This window comes from Ochlerotatus camptorhynchus, unplaced genomic scaffold, assembly GCF_037179485.1.
Source record: "Ochlerotatus camptorhynchus isolate MF236.1 unplaced genomic scaffold, CSIRO-AGI_Acam_v1.1 ptg000045l, whole genome shotgun sequence".
Taxonomy (NCBI): domain Eukaryota; kingdom Metazoa; phylum Arthropoda; class Insecta; order Diptera; family Culicidae; genus Ochlerotatus; species Ochlerotatus camptorhynchus.
In genome coordinates this window covers 3,587,500-3,611,766 of record NW_027040536.1, presented here as the reverse complement: position 1 = coordinate 3,611,766, position 24,267 = coordinate 3,587,500, and the positions used below count along the sequence as shown (strand labels likewise).

The following is a 24,267-nucleotide window of genomic DNA, read 5'->3' as shown; positions in this document are numbered from 1 at the left end:
CCAGCTAGTTAACCTGGAGTTCCTCCAACTACTTGCTCGTTCCCGGAACAGAAACTGGATTCCGTTGGTCCGATTCACCCACCCGAAGCTTAAAACCCTGCATCTCGCACCGGAGCTGATGGCTTGTGCTGGACATCTCCCGCGATTGAGAACCTTGGCAGTCATTAACCATACCGATGAGAACGTAAGATGGCACCGATATGCCGGACCTGGAGCTCTACAATCTTTCACCACCGTTCCAACACTGCGAAAGCTGCACATTCGTGGAATTTACTACAGTTCCAACAACCTGCATGTCGTGATGCACTTTCCACGGTCGTGCAAGATATTACTGGAGGACAAGGATGGCTTCGATATCGGCACTCTGCACGTACGAAAGTCGATAGATTTTGATAAGCTGCGTTGTCAGCACCGTGGAGAAATCGATGATCTTACCATCAGAACGCCTACAGTTAGGGACATCAAAAGTGATCACGATATTTCCGAATTCATGAGAATGCACGACGGCGGTTGTTTGGCGCAGTTTGAGTTTGGATTCCTACAACGGTTGGAGAAGTTTGGAAAGCGGATTCTGCAGGACTACAAGTCGTGCAAGCGAGCTATTCAACGGAATAACCTTTACAACTACACGAAATTTGGTTGTGATTGCGATTGCTACTATTTTAGTGTAAGGTAAATAAAGTGTGAGAAATGTGACCTATCATATTAAAAAATAAAATCAAAACTGGTACTAAGCATTTTTCTATGTTTGATGTACAGGGTGTGGCGGAAAAATGGGTAGTTTTTAAGCTAAATGTTGACAGTTTTCATAATTTGTGCACATGTAAAACCCTCTTGTGCAAGGTCGCATTAGAAAATGGTTGGTTTTTGTTTGTTTTGTTGATCTACAAATGGTCGGTAAAGAAGTGGCTACTATTATAGCGTTAGCCCAAAGAAGCTGCGGCACAGTAAAAATTTTGCTGAGCTTTCCCATAGGAATTCCCATATAAAATTCAAAGAGTTAGCAGTTAGCAGTATGGGATCGTATCCCAATAAGCTTAAATTTTGGGAGAGTTATCTATTAGCTTAAAGGTGAACCAAACAAATAAAATAAAAGGTACACACTTAGAAAAAATCGTGTAAATTTAGGTGCTCTGAGAGTGACATATACGAGCGTCATTTTTGACATAAATTTGAGTCATAACAGACGCGAAATATAGCTCAATCAAACGTACTTTTCGTCGAGCAACGAACTTTTCAGTCTCGGAGCACTTAATATTACATGACATGTTTGTTTACGTCTCATCTTTTATGTCAAAGACTGATTCCGTCACGTGTAAAATTAGTTATTTCTAAGTGTGTAGATTACATCTGCCATCCTTTTTTACATGCCACATTGGCAAATGACAGGAAATAATGTGCAGATTAGCGGGGTTAGAACTTAAACATTGTCAGAACGGTCAGATTATCGGGGGTCCACGGTACAGGTTATAATCTAACATCTACGTAACTGTTAGAATGACGAAGTTTCTGAACTTTGAAAATCTTTTAAACTCTTTTTTTTTTTTTTTAACTCTTTATTTGTTCCAAATTCAAAATAAATTACATTTCATTTTTAACCTAGGTGCTCCAGTTACTGCAGTAACGTACCAGCCTTAATTGTTATGATATATATCTAAGTGTTTTACATTGTTCATGTCTTGGCAATTAAGTATTTTAAACAGGTTTTTTAACCTGCATGTCAGTATAACAATTGATATCTTAAAACTAAAACCTAAAACTAAATCTTATCTAAGTGTAAAGGGAATTAATCATTGCAATTGAGGATTGCAACGATTTTTGCCTGAAATTATTCATTATTTTGTTGGACATTTGTTCTAAAGTCTCAACATTCGAAATTCTATGTACCTCGGTAGTACTGTACCAGGGAGGCAACTTCAAAATCATTTTCAGAACTTTGTTCTGAACCTTTGAAGTGCTTTTTTCCTGGTAGTGCAACAACTAGACCATATTGGCACAGCGTAAAGCATGGCCGGTCTAAAAACTTGTTTAAATATTAGAAGTTTATTTGTCAGGCAAAGTTTGGATTTCCTGTTTATAAGAGGATACAAACATTTAATATATTTGTTACATTTGGCTTGAATGCCCTCAATGTGATCTTTAAAAGTTAATTTTTGGTCAAGTATTAATCCAAGATATTTCACTTGGTTTGACCAGGAAATTGGAACTCCGTTCATAGTGACTATGTGACTACTACTAGGTTTCAAAAACGAAGCTCTAGGCTTGTGTGGAAATATTATAAGTTGAGTTTTGGAAGCGTTGGGAGAAATCTTCCATTTTTGTAAATAAGAAGAGAAAATATCTAAACTTTTCTGCAGTCTGCTGCAAATAACACGAAGACTTCTTCCTTTAGCGGAAATGCCTGTGTCATCAGCGAACAAAGATTTGTGGCAACCCTGAGGCAAATCAGGGAGGTCCGAAGTGAAAATGTTATACAATATAGGCCCAAGAATGCTACCCTGAGGAACTCCTGCTCTAACAGGTAGTCGATTAGATTTGGAATTTTGATAATTTACCTGCAGAGTTCTGTCAGTTAAATAATTTTGAACTAATTTCATAAGATAAAGTGGAAAATTAAACTTTTTCAATTTAGCAATCAAACCTTCATGCCAAACACTGTCGAATGCTTTTTCTATGTCTAGAAGCGCAACTCCAGTTGAGTGGCCTTCCGATTTGTTTGAACGAATTAAATTGGTAACTCTTAAGAGTTGATGAGTAGTTGAATGCCCATGGCGAAATCCAAACTGCTCATCTGCAAAAATTGAGTTCGTATTGATGTGAAGCATCATTCTATTCAAAATTATCTTTTCAAAAAGTTTACTTATTGAAGAAAGCAAACTTATTGGACGGTAGCTAGAAGCTTCAGCTGGATTTTTATCCGGCTTCAAAATTGGAACAACTTTTGCATTTTTCCATTTATCAGGAAAGTATGCCAAATGGAAACATCTGTTAAATAATTTTACCAAGAAAGACAAGGTACTCTCTGGGAGTTTTTTGATGAGGATATAGAAAATTCCGTCATCACCTGGAGCTTTCATATTTTGAAACTTTTTAGTTATAGACCTTACTTCGTCCAAATCAGTCCCCCAGGAATCATCAAAAATATTTTCCCGAGAGAAAATATTCAGATAATCCCGAGCAACCTGATTCTCAATAGGACTAGTAAGACCCAAACTGAAATTATGGGAACTCTCGAATTGCTTAGCAAGTTTCTGAGCTTTTTCCAAATTTGTGATCAAAATTTTACCACCTTCTTTAAGCGCTGGAATAGGCTTTTGAGGTTTTTTCAAAATTTTTGTGAGTTTCCAAAAGGGTTTGGAACTCGGGTCTAATTTAGAAATATTATTTTCAAAAGTTTTGTTCCTCAGGGCAGAGAATCGCTTTTTAATTTGTTTTTGCAAATCCCGCCAGATAACCTTCATGGCAGGATCGCGTGTTCTTTGATATTGTCTCCTACGGACATTTTTAAGACGGATCAAGAGCTGAAGATCGTCGTCTATTATAATTGAATCGAATTTAATCTCGCATTTTGGTACTGAGGCAGCTCTTGCTTCAACTATAGAAGTAGTCAGAGATTCAAGAGCATAATTAATTTCATCTTTGGTTTGCAAAGGAATGTTTGGATCGAAGTTATATTCCATAAATGTTCGATACTGCTCCCAATCAGCTCTATGGTAATTGAAAGTAGAGCTGTTGGGATTAGAAATTATTTCTTGGGATATTTCAAAAGTTACTGGAAGGTGATCAGAACCGAAGTCAGCATGGGTAACCAATTGGCTACAAAGTTGACATGTATCAGTTAAGACCAAATCAATAGTTGAGGGATTTCTTGCAGAAGAAAAGCATGTTGGGCTGTTTGGATATTGAATAGTGTAATAACCTGCAGAACAATCATCAAACAGAATATTACCATTGGAATTGCTTTGAGCATTATTCCATGAGCGGTGTTTTGCATTAAAATCACCAATAATGAAGAATTTAGACCTATGACGGGTAAGTTTCTGGAGGTCACCCTTTAGAAAATTCTTTTTCTGGCCTACGCATTGGAATGGCAAATAGGCAGCTATAAACGTAAGTTGTCCAAATTTTGTTTCAACAGAAACTCCCAAAGTTTCAAAAACTTTGGTTTCAAATGAAGAAAGAATTTTATGTTTGATTCGTCTATTAATAATGATGGCAACGCCACCACAGGGTCCATCAAGACGATCATTTCTATAAATCAAGTAATTTGCGTCCTTCTTAACCTTATGGTCAGGTTTAAGGAACGTTTCAGTTATAACGGCAATATGCACGTTAAGAACTCGCAAAAAGTTAAATAGCTCGTCTTCATTATCTTTAAGAGATCGAGCATTCCAATTTACAATATTTAATGCTTTAAAATCCATTACTGAATTTTAAAGTCATGACAATATTATTAGCAAATTTTACTCCAGTTTGAATAGCATCAAACATGGAGTTAGATTTAAGCATATCAGAAATCATGTCAATTAATGAATTCTGTAAAAATTCCATTTTAGGAGCAGTAATGCTTCCTAAGTCAAAATTGTCAAAATTTCCGTTAGAACGTTGGTTAGTATTTTGATTTCTACCCGCTGCAATAGCAGCATAGGTAGCTCCATTAACTCGCTGAACATTGTTAGCAGCAAGGGGAGTAGGTACAGATGAAACATTTGAAGCAGGGGTGATATTTGTACCTACGGGTACGAATGTAGAATTTGTTCCTCGCTGACCGTTGTTAACAGCAGAGGAATTTGTACCTGGTCGGAAACGTGGAGCGTTTCTTACCTGTCGGTTAGAACGAGATTGTAGGATCGCTTTGCGAGTCTTACATTCCCAAAAATTGGATTTGTGGTTTTCACCACAATTTGAACATTTAAATTTCTTAGGATCTTCCTTCACAGGACAGTCGTCCTTTGCGTGAGAGGAATCACCACAATTCATGCATTTAGCTGGCATGTAGCAATTTTTAGTTCCGTGACCCCATCCCTGGCACTTACGGCACTGAGTGAGGTTTTGGAAATTTCCTCCAGTCTTCCTGAAGTGTTCCCACTTCACTCGGACATGGAGCATAAGGCTAGCTTTTTCTAAGGCCTTAAGGTTGTTTAGTTCACTAGACTTGAAGTGAACTAAATAAAAATCATTAGAAATCCCGTTGCGCGAATCGCCAGGACGGGATTTCATTTTCATTTTGATTACTTGGAGTGGCACAACTCCAAGTAATTTTGCCAGTTCATCTTTGATCTGATCCAGGGATTCACCACTGGGCAGTCCTTTCATGACAACCTTGAACACACGTTCAGTTTTGGTGTCGTAAGTAAAAAATTTGTGCTTCTTCTCAGTAAGATACTTGAGAAGACATTTAAATCCGTCCAAGGTTTCAGCCAATACACGGCATTCACCCCGACGTCCAATTTGTAGTGAAAACTTAACATTCACGAAATTCAAAAGTTCCATGCGAAGAGCATGGAAATCGGAAGTGGTTATCACAATAGGAGGAATCTTTTCCTTCTTGGCATTAAGCCGGGAAAGTTTACTAGAATTTTTCTTGGATGATGGATCATTCTCATCATCCGTGAGCAAATCAAATTGATTACTCAAATTAATTTCATCAGAAGGGGGATCAAGAGTTTGACCCTTTCTTTTACGTTTAGGCGCCATGGCGGCAGTAAATTTTTATCCAAATCGACTTCCAAGCAGATTACTATAAGAATCTGAAGGATCGAAGAGGAATTTTCTAAATCGATATCCAAGAAGGATTACCTCGGGTAGGGTCCAAACAAGGATCGAAGAGGAATAAGAGTTGAACAAGGTAGAAAAATTTTACAGGTTGAGCACTGAAAAGTGCTGTTTAAAATTGTTGTAGCTTTAGGTAGTAGTAACACTTCCTTAAGCAAAAAGCAAATAGATCCGCACGGCAAGAGAGCACGATGCGGACTGATTTTTAAATTCTTAACTTTTCGTAGTAGCTTATGTAGTAGCGCATTTATGTCCGAAGTCTATTGTTGGTTGTGAACCAATTTACAAAACTCATTCAAAGGCGCATCTATATGGTTAGGCATGCGATACGATATCCCTGCTTGGGAATTGCAATGTTGAAATCCATTTCGAAAACTCATGATTAATCACCTTGATAGAGCCTGGAGGAGCCAGTCGGATGAGGTTATGTTTGATATAGAGCTTCTGCAGCGGGACTCGGCTGATCATGTCTATCAACATAGGTAAAGTTTACCCGGATAGAAACCATAAACACGTCGGCACCGGTGGTGTAGTGGTAAGCGTGACTACTGTCTCACCTCAATGGGTCTGGGTTCAATTCCAGCCGAGGTTGGTATGATTTTTCTGAGGCATAAAAATCTCTCTGGTCACGTATTCCTTCGGACGGGAAGTAAAGCCGTTGGTCCTGGCCCATGTGTGTTGAATGGGTGTGATATTCTACGCAGGTGTGGAAGCTGCTTTCCTGCACATTCGATCGCCATCAATGGATGGCAATCGATGTCTGTCGGTGATTGGCACTAGATTGCGGAACAGAGACCGACGTTAAATAAAGGAATAATGAAGAAAACATCAACATCTGAGTAAACTTTACCCAGTTTTATTCAAAAATATGTCTACCCAGATCTGGGTAAATGCATGTTTACCCATTTTGACCCAACTGAACCGAACTGAGTAGATTCTACCCAATTTTAAACAGTTTTCAAATTGCGTGCAGGCTTTTAAGGCCTTAGTGTGCATTTTTCTGGCTCTCAAATTAAAACAGATTAAACATAACATATTATTTTATGTTTTTCCATACACACTTAGATTTTTTCCAGAAGCCAGTATTTTTTTTACTGGGTTTTTGAAATACGGAAAAACTCGGTTAAAATTCAAATGATCGTATAGCTTGGCTTCCCGAAGGAAAACCAAGAGGGCGTCAGCAGCGGGCGCGTTGTCTCCGAGGAGGTTCCGGATGCTCGAGGTAATCCCGTAGGCCTCCCTGAGGTTGTGGAACTCAGGGCAGACGCAGAGGATGTGCTCGACGGTCGCTGGAACTCCGCAAATCACGCAGCTTTTCTTGAAGGGTCCTCCGCCGAAATTGTGTGTCCGGTTCGGAGCCTGGTCAACACTTTTAGATCCGGTTAATTCCGGAGGTCCGTCCATGCCTCCGGGCTTCCTTTAATCTTCCGGATAAAAGGTCCCCTGGTGCCGAACCACGGATCGTTCCATGCCTTTCGAGTTGTGAATTTTACCCATCGCTTGATGTCCTGCAACGGCACCTTGTCAGTGAACCTGGGACCAGATGGTCCAGATCCAGCAAGGTTATCCGCTGCCTCGTTGCCTGGTATCCCACAGTGTCCAGGTATCCAAGTTGTACTATGCATCTTCCTGATCAATCAATTAGTAGAGTAAAGCGTATCCACAATTCAATTTACAAACGTTACCGTTAACTCACATTTTACTTCATTCATATCCGCATAGTACCGCGATAGAATAAGGACGGTCAGTAATGCATGCATGGTGCGATTGCACATAGCGAACGAACCGAACATGTGTTTTGCTGAGTTTCCTTTTTCTAGACTCGGCGCACCAAAAGGTTTCGAACTAGTAGAACCAGAAAGGGCAATAAAAAATGTCCAATATCACAACACTTATATCGATGAGCGCGTAAAACCAAATCAGCCAAAATTGTTCAATGTTTGTCAACACCTTCCCAGGCGTCTCTTTCTATCTCTTTCTATCTCTTAGATTTAAGGAAAAGTCAATTGTAACCGTAGAAAATATTGAAGCCGTTTTCGGCTATATAAACTCTGTAAATCTTATGAAATAAGGTTAGTCTTGTTCAAGCACGACTCTGACTTCAATGCGATTCCCTTTGGGAAGACCGCAAACTGAAGAAAGCCATTGGCTAGTGATCTACGGTCCATCCAGTAGATAACACTAAGTCTAAGTCTTGAACGTCCGTCGCGACTATTCACTTTCGTATGAAACAAGTTCTACCACGATAAACCACGGTGCTGTTGTGTGATGTAGTTTTGTAACACGCCAGCATCGTATAAAGTATATACATTGCTGCCCGGGCGAACTTCAAGGTGGCCTGGATCCACGGATGTGACGGAGCTGCCGAACGGAGTTCCTGTATGGCGCTGTGGAAATCCGTCAGGATGAGGATAGCAGGTACTGTGGCTGCATGGAAGATTGCAGCGGCTTCAGCAGAGAATACGGAGCATTGTGGCGGTAGGTTGTTACTGGCAAGTAAACCACTTCCGGATACTCCGATGCCAACGCCTGAGCTGGATCGGGAACCGTCAGTGTACCGGTGTGAAAAATCGGCATATCGTGAACTAAGGAGTTCGGCTACAGACCGATGCAAGGCCTGGGAGTTGTCACCTGCCTTGAACCGGCTCTTAATCCTATGGTCTATGTTGGTGTCGGAAGAGAGCCAACTCCTCTCTCCGTGCCAGTGGGTCCTAGCCACCGGGGGGAGGTCGACGTTGGCGATCGTGCGCAGGCATCTGTTCCCTTCGTCGAGGAGGAAGATCCTGCCATTTCCAGCTGTTTTAGCGACAAATGATGCGGCTTTGATGATGGTTGCGTTCATAACACGGTACCGGAATGGCAGGATCCCCGCTTCTAGGCAGGCCGAATCGGCGGGAGTAGAGGGTAGGAGACCGGAGATAATTCGGATGCTGTTGTTGTATGTCGGACCAAGGATTTCGTTTTGTTTTCCGGATGCGAGGCACGTTAGCTTGGTTCCGTAGAGCAGGCGGCTGTCGACGATGGCTTGCACAACCCGGAAGCGGACCGCTCGATTGTTGGATCGGTGGGGCTTGGAAATTGTTTTAAGTAAGTTGATTCGGCTACGGCAGTTCCGTTTGACCTCGTGGAAGTGAGGAACGAACGATAGTTTGCGGTCAATGAGCACACCCTGGAGAGTGTAACCTCCAATTTGAATAAAATTATAATATAAACTATATAAAAAGTAGTGTAAATTTCCGTTACTATGATGCACATAAATGGAGCATCATATATCATACAAGTTAAGATTATAGATCGTGTAAATTTATGAGACGCCATGTAATATTCCATATATTGTATGCAACTGTCCACTTTTGTTTGCAACATTTCTTCCAAGCTGCTTGTTAACGTGAAAAGGAAGTTTACATGCATGAATGTTTGCATGCATGGATGTTTACATCGCCAGTAAAATTCAGAATTTTTTGGTGTGTATGACCGTTTATTAGAATGCTCATATTGAATGCTATTAAACGTCAGTTGAATAAAATTGAAATTTAAACAGTAAAATCTAATTTTTTGTTATGAGAATCTCGTCAAAGCAATCATTTTAGTTTCATAATGAAATGTGACAACGTGACAACTGAAAGCGGAACCCATAATGATCAATTTGCCCCCGGATTACATATTTTTTGTGAGATACAATCGAATCAGTGTATTCAATCACAACAAGCCAACTAGAGTTGCTGTGTAGTTTTAAATGGCAAATTTTGTTTACCTATTCATTATCAATTTTGGCAACGCTGCATCTACCTGTGACCGATGCTACCATTCATTCCAGCTCGTGCGTAAATGTCTTAATCATCAGGCAGTCTTGCCACAGCTGCCGTGCGATAATCAGTGAACACATTTCTATTTTCCTATCCTCAAAATGGTAGACGTGCTTCCAGTGGAGCTGCTGCAGCTAATTTTTGACCTCCTCAGTGCAGTGGATCGGAAATCCGCTTCGTTAGTTTGCCACCGTTGGCGTCAAGTGCTGTGGTCTGATCGGTACCTAAAACGCATGACTGCCATTGTGACTGGCAGGACTCTGTGCTCTCAGTGGGCGTTACAGCGACTGCAACGTCCCTTCCGGAAGATGAACATCGAAGAGGATCTCGGCCTGCAGGAATCGGAGCGTAAACGTTTTCTTACCAGAGTGCGAAAGTTGATATCATCCCGAGTGGTTCGATCCAGCGTGCAAGAGCTGCGGTTAGTGATGAGCCATCCGTCATTGAACGGGATTTTCGGTCAGCAGGTAGCAGTTACCTTTCCGAAACTGAAGGAGCTGTCGTACTCGCCTGGTTCGAGGCTGTTAAATCATGATGATGTGCTTGCCAGAATCAATGCTCATGCACCGCAGCTGCGTGTGTTGAAAATCGATGTCTTCACCAATTCGGCCGTCGAGTTGATTAGGATGGCATCTCGACAAATTCACTCACTATCGATGCGGTTCTACGATAAAAGGACATTTTTACGCGTGATTGAAATTGAGTCGTTCGATTCGTTCCGAGAGGCTACGTTTCTGACGGTATTGAGTGGACAAGAGGATTACGAAATGTTACACCCGACTGATTTCAATGCCACCCATAGGATGAATTTGGCTAAGCTGGACAAACTGGAGATAAGAGATGCGGCTAATATGTTCAGTCAAGTGTACGATATAATCTTCCGAGCCTCAACCAGTTTGAGTCAGCTGAATGTGTTTGGCACGGACATATCCAACTCGGCGCTAGCTTCCATTCATAGCATGAAGAAACTGAAGCGATTGCATCTGTATCTGTACGGTAATAATGGTTGAATAAATGATTTTAGCTTATTACGGTCCATTATGATTGTTGAGAGAATTTTGCGATTTATATATGTTTTACACATAAGAGACGATTGGGAAACCTTGGTAAAATGGATTGATTGTGGTTAGGCTCTAGTTTTGGGATTGTATTTGGGGACGATGAAACGATGGATTCCACATGATAATTTTTTTTAACCATTCCACCACTAGATCTAGCTGAGATTATAAATGCACGGACTCCATTTAAGAACTTTTTTCTCCTTTGGTTTGTTTTCCCGTCGATCTTGTTTTCCGTGCTGAGCACCAATGCTACCGACGCCAGGACCCTACCTATCGACCCATCAACTCATGAACCGGGGACCAACGGCTTTACTTCCCTCCCGAAGGAAGGCGTGATCAGATATGCTATGCCTCAGAACATCCCGGCGGCGCCGACTGGGATTGAATACAGCCCTGCTGGGGTGAGAGGTAATCACGCTTACCACTACACCACCGGCGCCGCTTCATTTAAGATCTTAATTATGATAATTTGATGGGAGGTGTATAAATTGAAATTTGCAATTTTCGTTTGCATGGCAAATGGTTTAAAGATCTACTAGCCAGCAGCTGATCGATTTGCTGCTGAAATTAAAAATGGAGGCTCTTTTTTTTATTTGAAAACATTTGGAGCATCATTGGATGGAAGGATGGAACGTGACATTTGCTTCAATATGCACTCACGGATCCCAGAAACCATTCTTTTACAATTTATGTTGCTGCCCTTTATTTTTTTTTGGGATTCGTAATGACTTTAACAAACGCAAAACAACCGTTTCCCTCGTGAGTAGATGGAAGAAGAGCTTTGTTTTGTGAGGCATCCTCCTAATTTTTCGAAATCATCCCAATCGATGGACCATCCCATTCAATCGGGAGATAAATGACGTCACTAATACAGTATCGATTTCGCTGGAATCTCATCTGCGGGGACGGGATATATTGCTCAATCATGCTTAGTACCTATCTACCTACCACTTTTGCCGGCGAACGTGTAAGCGTGTATGCGAGAAGGTGTAATGAGGAGACGAAACTCAGCTTCCCGCTGCAGTAGAATTGGGCTAGCAGAACGCGCAGGCAACTGCGGCACAGGGTAATGGAAGGCATGGAAAAATATGGCTATCACAAATTCTCGTAAGCCCATTAGTGTCACTCTATTAAGGCCCGCTCATTCGTTCGGGTTGGTTCAGCTCTCGGTTGGCTGGCACACGGCATATAACTTCATTAAAAATTGAAACCATTATATTTTATGAAAAACTATCCACCAATGCCTCGCCTCGAGAGCTCTGGGCCTCCGGTTGTCGTCCGTTGTAGTGGGATCCCTTGAATCCGGATTGCATACACAGTAGCAAGTACCATAATGGGATTGCATAAGCCGAAAAACCACAAAAAAATATAATATCAAATGAAACCTAAGACAATACGGCACTTCATGCCCCCCGCGAGTGCATTTCAGGTCCATGGTCGTCGGTGGTAAGCTGCACGAGTTGCGGTTTCTGCCATTCGTGTCGAGCTGACTCAAGGATGCTTTTCTGTATTCGAATTTGGCTTTGCATGATGTCAGATATTTTTGTCATCGATATTTTTCAAATAGAAATTGATCCAAACTAGTTTCAAATGTCATTAGTCGATTAGATATTTCCTGTGAATAAACTGAGTACGTTTTGATTAATAGTGCTTTATTTGATGCAGCGTCGGAAGTTGTAGATACATTTTCTGGCAACACTGCACTGTCATCGCGGGTCACATGCAGAACAATTTGTGAAATTATGAGAGACTCTTGCTACGTTCGGGAGATCGCGCGACGGTTTCTCGGTAAAAGTCTCGGAACGGAATGTTGTTCATACAAACAGCTTAGCTTGTCGCCATATCGTGTAGCTACGTTTCCCGTGCAGGATTAGCAAGATATAGAGGGACAACGACGACGACGACAACGAAGTGGGACATTTTGGGTATGGCTCGCGGGATCTGCTCTCTCCGTGATTTCGGTTGGCTTATGAGATGGCTTGTTAGTGTACCTTTGTTGCGAGAATGTCAAAACGTATCGTTGTTTCTTTTTGTACACTTGGCTCTTAGTGTGTGGGACTTATTAACATTGGGATCCTAAGGGTGGTAGGGGGGGTCACTCAATAGCTTCGGAATAGGTGCCACCGAAGAACAATAACAGGAAGGAGATTGGTTTTCTTTTCGGTGTGTTATGATGCAAAGCCAAGTCAAGCACGGAGCAATCAATGGGAGGAGTGAGGTGATACAGTGAAGGATGTGGGAACCACGTTTGAGGTTTTGGGCTTCTGCTACCGTCTTCGGTCGTTTCTCAGATAGAGAAAGAGTAGCACATAATCCGAACACCTTGTGGAAGTGGGCATGGGTGCAAAGCTTCTTGTCACGTTTTTTTTCCTTCAGAGCAAAATATAATAATAAACCTTTGGTTAGGTTGGTTGTTTTTGTGCTTCTGTTTTGGTGTTTTACGTACTTTTAATAAATACGTGAAAAACTGAATGGATTATCAGGCTCGGAAGAGAAGTGCAATGAGGGGCAATGGATCGCAAAAAGGTGTTGTTCGTGGTTGGGACGGATCGATTGGTTGGCTTGAATTTTTGCGCCCCTTCTGCTGGATAAGTGTATTAGAAGTACCTCTGATGAAGTTATGTGGCAAGTAGTGCTGTTGATGGTGCGCTTTTTCCTCTTGCTAACCGCAAATAATGAGATTAAGCGGTTATTACCAGATGATTACGACTTCTAATAAGCTTTGCAGATGCTAACCGGGCCGTGATGTGTGAAGAGTTTGATTGATTTTTTAATTGAATGTGTCGGATGCAGACATAATTGAGTTAATACACGGCGAAACGGTCGACTTGGAAGGGGAAATGAATTCGATTTGTGGTTTAAGGGATTGATGAACAATATTGAGTTTAAAGGTTGTTGAGTGTGCATAGCGTTTTATATCAATTTTTAATGGAAGGAAGATAATTGAAGGTTTGGACCAGTAAGAGGTGAGGTGATAGAACATTTTGAAGGTAAGGTCCGAAAATTGCAAATACCACTCACGATAGAGCGATTCCAGGGCAAATAGCAAAAAAAAAAGAATTTCAAACTCTACCTTATCCGGTTAGCTTAGCTTAGCTTAGACTGACTGCACATATCAATGGTTGGTACTCCGTGATTGATCAGAATCAGTGAAATTGTGCAATGAATCAACTGAATGGGGCTGGGAGTGACCATCCATTCTCATTGTACAAGTTTCAGTGACTCCATATTTTGTAGATCAATAACGGCGCCGGCCACGTCCTTGCAATCAGGTGGGAGTAGAGAAGGAATATTAGAGCGACCTTTGTTGTTTGTGGGCCGTGTTTACCTCTGCACCCCAACGAAAGACACAGGAAAGGAGATTTTGTTAGTAAGTTGGGTTCGTTGGATCAGAATTCACCTTGATAAGTGATGCGATCATGGTTTTAAATGAATCAGTGTTATCATGCATTATACTTGGATTTTTCTGAAGCCTAAACAAAATGGTGGATCATTATAATATAAATCTGAAGACGTTCCATCATCGAAAAGCTGAAAATAAACTTAGAGCATAAGCATGAGCAAAATTGACCGCCCGCGACTGCCAACACCAAAGAGCTGAAAACCAATTCAAACAAATCAAATCAGCAGACAAACCCAGGGTGAAAGTATAAATCTAATGATGTTTTGTTATCGAAGAACTGGAAGAAAAGTTAAATAATTTAAATCAATAGATCCAGTCTGACTGATGAATCTGAAAAAAAGAGAATTATTACACAGCAATTACCCCATTTTGTCAGCTAGCAAAGTATTTGTATCTTAAACATCCATCTTGAAGGAGGAAGATATGAAATCACAATTATGTGGAGTTAATGAAAAATAACAGTCTGATGCGCGGAGAGGCTGACAGGATCGGGTCATAACTGGAATGTAGATATTAGGAAGATTTATCATCATCATACTATTCTTGAATTAACATGGAAGAATGCTTGTGAATAATTGTTATACAGATAAATTAAATTGATAAATTAAATGGTTCAAACAACAGCTCCAGTCTGTAGAAAAGCTGAAAATAGGGAATCTTTACAATGTGGATCCTACGCTATTCCACTATCGATGGGTTGAAAGTATTCAGTATAGCTATTTGAACCAAAACCGGAAAAGAAAAAAAATATATACGAATCAATTCCATCGTAGTAAAGATGTACCACGTACCAAGCCATGTGTTCGTCATATAAACGTTAAACATACACTAGAAAAAAAAATCAAATGATGTTACGTTGCATCTTCCAGTTGTGATTCTGTTTTAAATATTTATCATTGAATATATAATAATAATATAATAGGACCTGTGATTTATTCAAACTCAAACTCCACGGTGGTGCCCTTTCCTTGTGTAAGCCTCTACTACCGATGAAAAAGTTACGAAAAAGCGCTTATGCCTTCATTAAATTCTACTTTTAAGTGACTTTCGTTGTTTCGATTTGGTCTTTACGTAAGACGGGAACAGAATCCATAAAACTTTCACATTTTGGGTTACCGTACCCCTTTCTTCACGCTTGCCGATTTTACCAGCGTACACATATTGCACATCTTTTAAGCTATCTCGACCGAACTCTATTGCGTTTTAAAACGACTGTTTTCTCTTTCATATTTCGAATGTAAGAGATTTCGCGTATTGAGAGAATAATATAGTAATCGAGTACAACATACTCAGGGGAATACAATACCTCCAAAAGTTTAAAAGCTATTACTTGTCACATACCTCTACTTTTACTTATTTCCTAAACTATTCCTCTCCTTGTTAATCTGCTAAATGCTATTGATCTGCCTGCGTTTTCTTTTTAAAGTTCAAGACTAAATAAGAAGATTTATTCTACAACTTTAAAGGTTAGTTGCCTCCATAAGCGGACCCCCCGCATCCTAATTCTTTTGTTAATCTACTTAATGTCATTAGACTTTCTGAAGTTTCTTATTTAAGTTCATTTGATGATTATGATATTTAATAAATTATTAAAAGCTCTAATTCACCTAATCAAGCATAACCCATGCTTTATTAAGTTCCTGTACTTGTGCTTGTAATCTAAAATTAAACGTGTTTCAAGTACTTTTGATTTTGACCTATACCTATTTATTATTCGACCCAGGTAACACCTTCATGTGACTAAAAATGCTTCATTTTGAAGTTAGTTTCCTAGCTGATTTTTAAATTATATAGGGTATATGCTCCAATTACGCTCTCACGTTTCCACTATGTCGCACCACAAAAATACAGATGGGTATGTCACAATAGAAGCACACCACAGTGGAAATCTCGAGCCATAGTTCAAACACTTATCCCAAATCAAAATGAAGCACATATAAGATTATACGCATTTCGCGCCAAATCGAATCGAAGCTGGTAGCACCCTCTCAGATTTCAATAAAATTTTCTGGATGTGTAGACTTTGACTAAATAAGCACTTTTGCATACTCAGTTTTTCCAAAATTTATCTAGACTAACATTTGAGAAGGGCCAAAGGGAAAAATGACAACTCCAATAAAAATATGTTAAATGGATGACTTTTAGGAATTTGACCAAATTATCGAAAAAAAAAAAATATTGAAAAAATTTCATTTGAGACCTACACTGAAAAAAATCGATTTTTAAAATTTAAAGTCGATTAAAAAAATGGCCATGTTTGATTTGGATGAAACTTTGCCTCAAGATAGGTAATTATGTTTACTACCATCCGTCGATACATCGCGAGATGGGCACTTTTAAGGAAAAAAAGTTTTTCTTACAAAAACTTTTTCATGTCTGAACTGATTTTTTTTAACGTACCATTTTTACACAAAACTAAACCAGTGAAGCTCAAAATCATCTCAGAACCCAATGAAGCTCCATTTGTGATTTAATTTTGTCTAATCAGCAACTAATCACTTGGATTAATCGAGAATTCCATATGAAAAGGGCTTATATCATTAGAAAATAATATTATTGATTATATTGTCTACTACCTAGGCAAAATCCGATACTCCTATAGCAACTTAGAATTCTTAGCTACTAGTATACATAATGTATGTATTTATACAATTCATGAAAATGTAAAATTAATGATCAACAGTTTAAGAATTATGTCACAAGATGCAGTAATAGAAAAAATGCTTTGTAATATTTCTACTCGAACAACTGATTGCTTTTTCCGTACTTGCAAAAAGTGTGCTTCCAATGAACATATTGAAGAGGAACTTACTTTGCTATTAGAATCAAATAACAAACAAGATGTTGTGTTTCAACAGTGACTGAATACTGATCGTTGTAATTTGGAAACGATTATCAAGCCTGTTGATGAATTTGTTCCGTATCTCATTGATAAAATTAACAAACTTATAACTCATGACTTTATTTACAAACAACAGTCATTTTTTCTAAGAAAAAAAAAATCATTAAAAGAAGGCGAAATTCTAGCAATTTGTAATTTTTCTGAAAATTATTCATTCATTATGAAAACGCTGCTCAAGGATATCACTGGAATAATTCTCAAGCAACAATACATCCATTTGAAGTTTATTATAAGAAAGACAATAAACTTGAAAATGTTAGCTTCATTATCATATCAGAAGTAATGACTCACGATACAGTTGCAGTTCAGTTGTTCATCTCAAAAATGACAGATTTTATTAAACAATCGATAGATTTTTCTAAAATTACTTTTATGTCAGATGGTGCAGCATCACAATACAAAAATAAAAAAAAAAACTTTGCTAGTCTGCGTAGATTTCAGTCAAAGCATGGATTAAAAGCAGAATGGCATTTTTTTGCAACGTCTCATGGAAAAGGTCACTGTGATGCCATTGGTGGCACTCTCAAGCGAATGGCAAAGAGAGCTAGTCTTGCTCGAGATTATGGAAACACCATAACAACTCCACGAGAATTATATAACTGGGCAGTTGAACAAACAGATAAAAATATCACAAAACTAATGTCAGAAGAACTCGAAGAACTATATAACAGCACAAAGACAATATCTGGCACACAGAAATTCCACAGTTTTGTGCCTATAACTGGTGACAAAGTAGCGGCAAAAAGGTATTTTAATTCAGAAGATGAACCAAAAATATTTAACTTGATTGGAAAAAGGAAAAAATAGCTTGTATGAAAATAGGTTTAAAACATTGAAAATATATAAATAAATGATGTATGAAATTTTTTGTCTTTATTCTCTCACATATTATCAAATTTTGCATCAGTAGTAGACAACAGAATAAGGGAATGATATTTTTTTTGACAAGGTCTACATGTCTAAATAGTTTTATTGAACTCTGAGAGGGTGCTGCCAATTCAAAAAAAAAAAGATTTGTCGAGAAATGCATCATGAGCCCTTTTCATATGAAATTCTCGATTAATCAAAGTGAACTTAAGTGCTGATTAGACAAAATTGAATCGCAAATTGAGCTTATTTGGGTTCTGAGATGATTTTGAGCTTCAATGGTTTAGTTTTGTGTAAAAATGGTACGTTAAAAAAATCAGTTCAGACATGAAAAAGTTTTTGTAAGAAAAACTTTTTTCCTTAAAAGTGCCCATCTTGCAATGTATGGACGGTTGATAGTAAACATAATTACCTGTCTTGAGGCAAAGTTTCATCCATTTTTTTTAAATCAACTTTAAATTTTAAAAATCAATTTTTTTTCAGTGTAGGTCCCAAATGAAATTTTTTCCAGTATTTTTTTCGATAACTTGGACAATTTTCTAAAAGTCATCGATACAATACATTTTTGTAGGAGTTGTCATTTTTCCATAATATTTTTTTGAAAAAAATCGGCAGAAAAAGTTTGGCCCTTCTCAAATGTTCTACTTCTTCTTCTTCTTCTTCTTCGCATTCCAAGCTTATTGCATATCGCATATGAGCTTATTGCGTGCTCTCAACTTAGTGTTCTAGATGCATTTCCACAGTTATTAACTGAGAGCTTTCGATGCCTGTACCATTCTTGCATTGATATGATTGTGTGGCAAGTCCAATCATACTTCTATGCCCAGGGAAGTCGAGAAATTTTCCAACCCGAAAAATTCCTAGACCGGACCGGGAATTGAACCCAGCCACCTCCAGCATGGTCTTGCTTTGTAGCTGCGCGATTAGTGGCATATTTAGTCAAGGTCCACACATCCAGAAATTTTTTTATTGAAATCTGAGAGGGTGCTGCCAGCTCCGAATACGATTTGGCGCGAAATGCGTCTAGTTACAATACCATGTACAAAAATGATGTTTAACATTGTTTCCTGAGTAATACTTCAATGAAAACAACAATGAAAGCTTGTCACGCAAATAGAAGGAGCACCGTTGGGCACTTTCTGAAATATTTCAATAGTATAATCCCTTGCAAACCCAAATAAATCTATCTGCGTTAAAATAAATAAAATAAGAGTGATTTGCAGCAAAACCCGCCAGTATCACACCCAACGTCAGTGCCTATACGTAAGCGTACTACGACGCGGCTCTCAATTAAAGGAGTAACAAGTGTGATACTATCACTGCTAGACTAGATCTTTGGTTCTCTCATGCAGTGGTTTATCAGAGAGGGGAAGCTTAGTAATCCCCATTGCCTGCCCATGACGCCATTCTATCGCGGCATGAGGCAGCAACGCCGACCATAAACCTACCGTCTCCAACACTCCACTATAAAGCATGAAATTAAGCCCGCCCACCAACAGCAAGGTGCAAAAACTAGCCAAGGGGAGGGAGAATTTCAAACTCTACCTTATCCGATTCTAATGAAACTTCTTATTCTACTAATAATAGTTTGTTATGGTCAATTCCTCAAAAAGTTTTGAGGAAAAATAATTCCTATTCAGGAAAAACTCACACGGTAAAAAATATCTATTATTTTGGGATAGAGATCCAAAAAAATGCTGAAATTTAAGAAAAAAAAAAACAAAATAACCCCTTTGATATATTTTGAACATTTTTCATTTAAGATCTTTTGAAAAATGCTACCTGGTGTGAAACTTTTAAGATGGATACTTAAGAATTAAAAAAATCTTCAATCAACTGCTTTTGAACAAATGATTGACCTGTTTGTGAAATATTGGACCGAAAACGATTTTAAAGTCTAAAACATGGTTTCCTGTGCGCAATTTCTCAAACAAAGTAAAAAAGTGCATTCTTTTGTTCAATAGCTGTACTTTAAAGAATTTTGTTAATTTTTAAGTATCCATCTTAAAATTTTCACAACTGGTAGAATTTTCCAAAAGATGTTAAACTAAAAATATTAAAAAAAAATATTTAAGGGGGTAAATTTTTTAAAACTTAATAAAGAAAAAAAAAAAATCAAAACTTCTTGGATTTTTAACTTGAAATAATTGCTTTTTTCAACCATTTGAATTTTTCCTGATTAGAAAAAATGATTTTTTGCTTAACTTTTTTCTCAGACGTCATTTCTATTGTAAATGACGTTTTCGTGTAAGGGTTTGTTGAAACATATCTCGAATACACATTATTTTTGCTGAGATTTGCACAGCCGTGTGCTCGGCAATCCGTTTGGTTGCTGAGTCTTGGAAAATGTTTTGCTGAATCTCAGCAAACAAATATATGTTTACTGAGATCTCAGTAAAACTGATTGCCGAGAGCTCGGCTGTGCAAATCTTGGCAAAAAATTGCCGAGCTGGCGAACAAAAAAGTATATTTTTTACAGATACTGTAACAGTTATTTTGGGCGAAGTGAAGACGTTCAAGAGTAGAATCTAATAGCATGTACTAAACCATATTGACATTCATACTGTTTTGCATAAAAGTATACCTTGAAAACGTCGGAATGCAATCTTCATAGACTCGCCCAACCTTGGCATGACGCTTTCGACCTTGGGATGGGAAACAGTATAGCGGCGCATACATTGCTTTTTGGATGCGTCGCAGAAGTCATACGGCGGATGTCTTTACCAGGACAAGGATGGAAACGTCAAGGTGTAACTTTTAACCTCCAAATCTAAGGTTGCTCCTTTAAAATTTGAGTTATGTGGCGCGCTCCGAGTTCGAATAACGCTTTGGGTGGGAATTGGTCTGAATTGTCTCCAAATCCAGTTCCTACACGGTACTGATCCGACGCATAGCAATATGGCATCGCCTAATTCGTCTACAGCGGATTCGCAGGGAAGAGCGTTCGAGTGGATTCCTCACGTCAGAAGAACTACGTCTAGCAGAATTCACTCTAGTAAGAAGGGTCCATGAAGAAGCCTTTCCTGATGAACTGAGAGCGGTCAGGGAAAATGAAATGATTTGGTTCCTAGGAGGTCACCATTATGCTGGTATAGTCCATTTATATGCAAAGACGGACTCTTGAAGTATTCGGAAGAATCTGACGACAGCAAGCATCCAATGATTTTGCCAGCACGTCACCGTGGTACGAGGATGATTGTATCAAGCAGTACCGTCTTCGCATGTTACATACTGGTTTGCAATTGTTATTGAGATCAATCCTCCAACGTTACTGGCCGTTAGGAGGAAGAAACGTTGCCAAGCAAGTTGTGCAGCATTGCCTGAAGTGCTTCAGGTCAAAAGCTAAGCTGATGCAGCAGTTTATGGGAGAGTTGCTGGCATCAAGAATCATGGTCTCTCGTCTATTCTCGAAAACCGGAGTGGATTTTCTCGTCCGGTTTATTGTTACCCGCGGGTAACATTGTTTTCATATGTTGTTTACTTCACGGGATATGTGTTTATATTAGGAAGATAGTTCAATCGGAAACGGTCAATTTGAATTCGTGGGCGGGTGGCATAAGTGGTCAGACGATCCAACAGCTAAACGGTGAGTGCAGGATGGTGGTGGCGATATCCACTGAAGAGGGTGTGGGCGGAAACTCTCCCTGGAGAGAGTGACTGAGACCATGATGGAGGAGAGTAAGCAGATAACGGAGGCTGGGGAAGTCAGTAGAACCACCGAAGTAGCAAGACGTGTGATCGTGTCTCGTCCCGCGGTCAGTCACTGCTAGTGCTTGTTAGAAATCGCGAATTGTGCGATAGTGACGATCACTCAGCTATCAGTGACCACGTGCATTGCGAGATCACCGCACCTACCCTCCGATCGAGCTCCGGTCATAATCCGTCCACCGACGGGCTGCAACTCAGCCGCCACCCGGCCACCGCCCGGATGCCTTCCAGCTGTTCTAAGTAACCGGCCACCCGGCCGTAGCTCGGTCTTCATCCGGCCGCACTTAGCCGCCCCCTCCGACCGAACTCGCCTTCATCCGGCAGTATACCCGGCCGCCGTACAAGCGCCATCCGGCTGCTACCGGTGACCATCCGGGCGCTACCAGACACCACCTGGTCGCCTACCGGACGTCATCCTACGGCCACCCGATAATCACACAATCTCTACCTGACACCACCAAAGCCCAGCCAGGTTTGTTGGCCATCAATCAATAAATCGTTTAACCGTTGACCGTAGCGTTTGATAGGATCCATTGTCCGAATACTCTCCCACGCCCGTACGCCTTGAGACCCGGAACTATCAGAGGTCGTGAGTGCCCACCCCGGGAGCTGTCGTAGGCTTAGACCGGCAGCTTGGGGCTTTGGCAGGTCCTCCTCCAGGTCCTAGCGGTTCCGGGGTCTAAAAGATGTCTTATATTTGGCGCCCAACGTAAATTTCCTTAGAAAGGTTCTCAGGAGGGAACAAATAACTCCGGATATTTTTCCCTTCTGTGCGTTGGTGGAGTTTTCGAGAAATAGTAATTTCTTCTCAAATATTATCCACTCTGGTCGTTTTTTTTTATAAGAAATCAGTGGTTTTTTGGTTAGATTCGCGGTGGTTAGGAAAGCTAAGCCACGTGGTGAAGCCGATTGCTCATTGTTCTGTGACACGAGTGATCCATTCTCAAAGTCACCTTTGATCGCTCAAGGATTGTTGCAGTTAACAGGAAACAGTTCTGGATGTGATCGGTGTTTGAATAGACGTTAGTGATTCTTTCGGTATCAGAGGTAGAAAGTTACATTTGTGTTTTCAATGTCACGAAGGTCCACATCTGGCCCAGATTTCGATGCACTCTACCGCGGCATGCTTGTTGACCATCTTGACCCTGGAGGGCTCGATTATGAGCTGCTCCTCCGTAACATAGTAATCGGAGACGATAAATCACGCTGTAAACGTCGACACAGGTTGAAACAGATCCTGAAAGACGACCCAGAAATCGATTTAGGTATGTACAGAATGATTTTCACAGAACTCCGGCAAATTCTTAGGTCCACACCTCGAGGTCAAACAGAATTTTGCAAAGCGCGCAGCTGGTGAGCTAAAAAACACAGAGCAACGAAGAATTTTCTAAAACCTTACAGTTATTTTCGGAATATTTTTGGGCAGAGGATAACTTCTTTTCCACAGCTGGGGAAAGTGATTCTGAATCGGGTGGATTATTAGATGAAGCGGCAGGAGGTATTCCAGTAGCCACGTCGTCCGCCTAGCTGACTTTAACAGAAGCTATTCCTAAACAACAAAATCTCTCTCAATTTGTGACGACAGCTGATTTCAGCAAAGCGATGACTGACATCGGTAGTCTCATCAAATCACTAGCTACTCAGGTCAATGCGTTAAGGCAGGAGATTAGAAAAAACCACCCACAGTTTCTTCACCTCCAAGACCCAGTTTCAACAGGACTAACCCTTTTTGATTGACGAGGATAATGCTCCACCTCCGAGTATTCCAACAACCTCGTATGGGATTACCATATTTGAGATCAATAGGTACGTCAACAGTAATCACCGAGACCGTTACGGGAAGCGTGCCATATCCAGCCCCGGTTTCACACGGAGCGGGTGAGTATGATCCATTTCACAATTTGGTGGACCGATTAACGTTGAGTATCATTAGTTCAGTGGATGACAACCGATTGCCGAATCCCAACAATAATTATCCCAATGTTCCACATCAACAACCTGTTGTTTCGTTATTACCACCTACCGTACCACCGTATAAAGTGACGCTAGTGTCGCAATGGAAAATTAGAAAGTACTCCGGCACGGATCAGGGGTTGGGGCCAGTGTTGGAAAAGTTCGCGATATTTCATGAAGTTCACCAAGGGAAAAGTTCGTGAGTCATAGTGAGTTTTCGCGAACTTTTCCATCACTGGTTGGGGCTCAATGATTTTTTGTCCCGTGTTCAGCAACTGACCACCGACTCTGATTTATTCGATTCGGCAATCCATCTCTTTGACGGTCCCGCTTTGGGCTGGTACACCAAGAGAAGAAGCAAATACTCGCTGAGAGAAAAAGGAATTCAGACATCCAGATCTTGACTCGGTACTTCGAACCAAGATCTACCAAACCCGTCAACAAAGAGCAGAGACTTTCCAACAATATTATCTCCAAATTAACCGACTCTTCCAAGCCATGAGCTATCCCATGGCGGAGGCCGAAAAGGTCGAGGTCCTCAAAACCAACTTACATTACGATGTCCGTAAGGCTTTGGTAGGTAAAAGGGTAACCAAGCTCAAGGATCTGTTGGCTATTGGTAGGGATTTAGACGCAACTGATGTTTCAGCTTTTTCGAAGATGTTCGATTCGAACAAATGGGAGAGCTGTGCGATCAATGCAGGCAGTGCAACGTATTCGGCGGCTAGAACATTCCCCCCCCCCTCCTTCGAAAGGAAAAAAGCCATACATTTTCGATTGGATTCAAGTACG

General features: G+C 40.2%; 2 protein-coding genes across 4 annotated transcripts in view; both read left to right on the top strand.

The window, feature by feature from the left end:
* The window catches only part of LOC135715218 (ankyrin repeat domain-containing protein 29), a 533,429-nt gene that overhangs the window by 162,555 nt on the left and 346,607 nt on the right, over positions 1 to 24,267 (top strand). The gene's annotated exons all lie outside the window — the stretch shown is intronic.
* On the top strand, positions 9,661 to 10,594 carry LOC135714800 (uncharacterized). The gene has a single exon (XM_065238170.1). It carries the CDS (start codon positions 9,683 to 9,685, stop codon positions 10,589 to 10,591), a length of 909 nt encoding a protein of 302 aa, XP_065094242.1. The 5' UTR covers positions 9,661 to 9,682; the 3' UTR covers positions 10,592 to 10,594.